Source organism: Leptosomus discolor, chromosome 8, assembly GCF_034619465.1.
Source record: "Leptosomus discolor isolate bLepDis1 chromosome 8, bLepDis1.hap2, whole genome shotgun sequence".
Classification (NCBI taxonomy): domain Eukaryota; kingdom Metazoa; phylum Chordata; class Aves; order Leptosomiformes; family Leptosomidae; genus Leptosomus; species Leptosomus discolor.
The window spans coordinates 48,176,037-48,180,474 of NC_141398.1; the positions used below are offsets into that span (position 1 = coordinate 48,176,037).

Consider the following 4,438-nt stretch of genomic DNA (forward strand, 5'->3'; position numbering starts at 1 on the left):
TACCCTTCAGCTGTCACAGTACGGTAACACCTGAGCAAGTACTTATACCTGCATAAGAGCAGGTTCAAACCAACCAGCTCTGTCTACTATGGGCACGCAGCTATACTGATAAAAAGCATAGCTGAAATGGAAGAGCTGGCTCTGCCTTCAAGGGCTTCCATTGCTGCAGACTGAACTATCCCAGTATAGACCGAGCTGTTGCAAAGTGGGGTCAGAAAGTTTAAAAATTTAATTTTAAAAGGTAGCAAACCAAAGCGAGGACTGGTAAGGAGATTACTCGTAACCTCAGGTTGCATTAGGAGTGTCTCACCTGTGCATATGTTTGCTACTCAGCCTCACCCCAGTGCAGACATTTGCAGCTTCACCACTTCCCTCTTTATTTTCCTCTCTTCAGAGCGAGCTGGAGATGGTGGACCATCTTGCAAACACTGAGATCAACAGCCAGCGCATTGCTGCTGTGGAAAACTGCTTTGGGGCTTCCGGACAGCCCTTAGCCGTGCCAGGAAGGGTCCTTCTAGGAGAAGGGATTTTAACCAAAGAATGCCGCAAGAAACCAAAGCCTCGCATATTCTTCCTTTTCAACGACATCCTCGTCTACGGCAGCATAGTCATCAACAAAAGGAAGTACAATTCCCAGCACATCATTCCCCTTGAAGATGTCACTTTGGAGACGCTGCCAGACACCTTGCAGATGAAAAACCGCTGGATGATTAAAACCTCCAAGAAGTCCTTTGTGGTTTCTGCGGCCTCCCTCACAGAGAGGAAGGAGTGGATCAGCCATCTGGAGGAGTGCATCAGGCACCTGCTGACGAAGACGGGCCGGCAGCCCTCCACGGAGCATGCAGCCCCCTGGATCCCAGACAAGGCAACGGATATCTGCATGCGCTGCACTCAGACCAAGTTCTCCACGCTCACCCGAAGGCACCACTGCCGCAAGTGCGGCTTTGTCGTCTGCGCAGACTGCTCCAGGCAGAGGTTCCTGATGCCCCGGCTGTCTCCCAAGCCCCTGAGGGTCTGCAACCTGTGCTACAGGCAGCTGATGGCAGAAAAGAAGAAGGAGGCGGAGGGAGATCTCAGGCAGCTGGAGCCGATCCGCTCTGCCATCCCAGGCTACGAACCCTCCAGTGGTGATGACAGTGACAAGTCTGACGATGACAAAGCTGACCAGTGGCCAGCAGACACAGAGTTTTATACCTCAGAAGTATCCTGGTCATCTTTCCATAGCTGACCTTCTTGGGAGTCGGTGGCATTTAGACATTGGGAAGCCAACTTCTGGCCTCCAGTTCTTGTCCTTCTTGATGTTTTCCTGGAGGCCACGCCTAGGAAGGTGGATCTTGGCCCGTGTGTGGTTTCTGCGTGGGGAGCAGAGATGGGGTTACCCCTTTGAGAATGTGTCTCGTACGATGCGAGCACAGAGAAGGACAGTCCAGTGAAGAGCACAGACTGGGGCAGAGACCTGCAAATCAGCCTTAGCCAAATGAGCTCACCCTTTGGTGCCTTAGTCTTCCAGCTGCAAAATAGCGCAATACTAACTTCTTTTCTGAAATGCTTTGAGCTCAGCTCATGGGAGAAGAAGGAACAAGGAATCCTGGAGTTAAACAGGCTTGCCTGCTAGTGGTGCATTCCTCTGTCATGGCAAGGGGCACTCTGGATGCCATTTTCCATGGGCATTGCATCCACATCAGAGACCCTCGTGGCCAGCATGCCAGCCTGAGGGGATAGCTGCTCATCCCTGCACAGTAAGGTCGGCGCAGGCTTCCGTTTCTACAGCCAGGTCTCTTGAACTTTGGAAACACCAAAGGAATCGTGCTCCAAATGCAGGGAGCTTGCACAAGGCTCGATGTGAGCAGCCTTAGCAAAGCACTGGAGCACCCATCTCTCTTGCATGGGAAGAGGCCATTTTGGTGGTACTGGACCAGGAGGGAGAAAAGAGAGGGGAAAGGGACAGGTAAAATTATACAGAGGGATGAGATAAGGAGAGAGAGAGAGACCTACTGCAGTTGACTCAACTAAGTGCAGAGCCCCAGATCTCAAAAACAGGCAGTTCCACCAGATTACTAGCAACTTGATGAACTCAAGCCTATCAAGTGAAAGGATAGCCCAGGAAAGACTTGTTAAAAGTCTTGAAAAATCCAGGAAAATGCCCCAAATTAAGATCCTGTGAAGAACAGCACTTCCACATCCCTTCTGAGCAGGAGCCCAAGGCATTGAATGCTCACTTGTGGGCTCATCTCATGTCTTGCCAGTCTCATAAGTCCAAAGTTAGGGTCCTTTATGTACCTCTAGGATTGGAGCCCAAGACTTTGCAGTTAACTTGAGATCAGTTTTAAAGTTCAAATTAAGTTAGAAATAAACTGTGTTTATTCAAGTATTCTATTGTAATATAGCATGGGACTAAACATACTGAAAATCAGACAACAGCAATTGTTTTGCAGCAGACATTCTACAAACTCCGTTCTTATTTTAGTATATTTTTGTATTGTGTATTTTATACTCTGGAAAAGGAACATGGCTGGGAGTACACTGCCAATGTTATAAACTGTTTCCTTACCATGACCTGTTCCAAACAGTGCACTGGCTGCCAGATGTCCAGACTTAGGTTTTTTCAAATTTCAGTTCAAAGTAATCGTTCTTACTGTCTTTTGTAAACTGCCACTGTTCCGATGGATTTGTATCACTTGACTGTGTGAATAAAGATATGTCCAACAGGAAGAAGCCAGGAAAATATGACGATAAAGCATGTTGTTATTTAACAAGAGCTGGGATACAGGCCCGGCCGGCCAGCGTGAGTTCTGACTCCTCAGCCATGGGCTGAATGCTCTGGGTTTCTGTTTTCTGCCTGAAGGTAAGAGCAAGTGAAAAAAAAAAGCCAGTTCTGATGCTTCCTTTCTATTTATACCATGTTATCTTCTGACCAAGTTTTCCCAAGTCTTTTGCAATCCCCTGCAGTAGTCTGTATTAATTGAAACGGTATTTTTCCGGTGGGGGCACAGCTTAGAGTGGGTCAACAAACCTTATGACCTAAGCAGATGTTTTTGGGTTTTAAAGCAATAAGTACACAGAGTTCTGTTTTTTCCATCCCTCTCCAAGCTTAGTTCCTAACTCTGCACAGCAGTGATTGTTTTTATAATGCCTCCCACCCACCAGAAGGGTGTACATGCTATGCAAACAGAAAATGACCTTAAAAATAAACAGGCATTAGAATGTTTCACAAGCCAAAAATAGCCCAGCAACTGAATCCACGTCCATAGGTGGCATTCCAGTTCCCTGCGCCTGAGGCAAAACTCCCAGTTTTCCTAATAACTGGCTCCAGAAATGTATTCCAGTTTTGAACTTACTCCTTAGTTCTCTTAGAGACCATATTTTCTCTATGTGTCCAAAGGTCTTGCTATTATCAGGCCTGAAAGAGCCTGAACTGCTTTTATCCAGTAATGAAGGACTGGCATGCCTCTAACAAATGCCTTCTTGTTGAGCAAGAGCTTTTCTTAATCACAGCAGGAAAAAAAAAACACACAAAAAACAAACAAACTCCACCAAAACCAACCCAGCCCCTTTTTACTGTGCATGCTGTAGTTGATGGCCTTTCTGGAAATGCACATGCCTTCCAGCAGCTAGTACATCCCCATTGCTTACAGGAGGTCGGTATGGAGAAGAGTCAAGGGTGGAAAAGCTGTGACACTCTTGTGAATAATGGAGAATAAGGGCGACTCACATCACATCATACACTGCTATTTTGAAACGTGGTGTTTTGGAGCCGAGGAGGCGCACATGAGCACTTGCACTTCAGAGGCTTCTTACGGGCATGCTGCCTTGTGTGCATTGCAGTGCCTTCTCCCAGAGCTTTTGCTCTTGCTAGGCCGGTGCTCAGAGTTCTCCCAGCTCTGCAGCCGTGCAGGCAGTGTCAGGGCATTGCACCGCACCGCTGCCAAGCAGGGAGACCCGGAAAGGCTGGGGCTGCCGCAGGTTCGAGGAGACATTTCACATGGAAGCCCCAAGTAACCTAGCGACTCTTAAACTGTTAATGTGTATGGTAAAAGAGCCTGCCCAGGAAAACATGGGGAAATTTAAACAAGGCCTCTCCCCCTGCTTCCTGTAGTTTTATTAGCCAAGCTGGGGAGCTCAGCCCTGGGATTACAGCCTGGGGCTTCTGGCTTCTGGCCTGCTGAACACATGGGTTTTACATCACAGGCTGTGCTGTTACAGTCCAGCCTGGAGTTTTCCAGCCTGATTCTATCTCCAGTGCATTAATGGGGCATTTCCTGATGGTTTGGGTTTTTTCTTTTTTGAGCTAAATAAATGCCTTACCAGGGATTCATTACAGTTTGCAAACCCATACGACTAGGAAGAACAGTAGCATGAGTGCTTACTTTGGAAAAGCATCTGCAGGCTGAGGATTATGTGGGGTCACATCCTCCTCTGGAAAGGCTCCCAAACATGA

General features: G+C 47.7%; 1 protein-coding gene across 1 annotated transcript; it reads left to right on the forward strand.

Annotated features, from left to right (window-relative positions):
- Nucleotides 1-403: 403 nt before the first annotated feature.
- PLEKHF1 (pleckstrin homology and FYVE domain containing 1) lies at nt 404-1,228 on the forward strand. The gene has a single exon (XM_009959124.2). It carries the CDS (start codon nt 407-409, stop codon nt 1,226-1,228), a length of 822 nt encoding a protein of 273 aa, XP_009957426.1. The 5' UTR covers nt 404-406.
- The last annotated feature ends 3,210 nt before the right edge of the window (nt 1,229-4,438 follow it).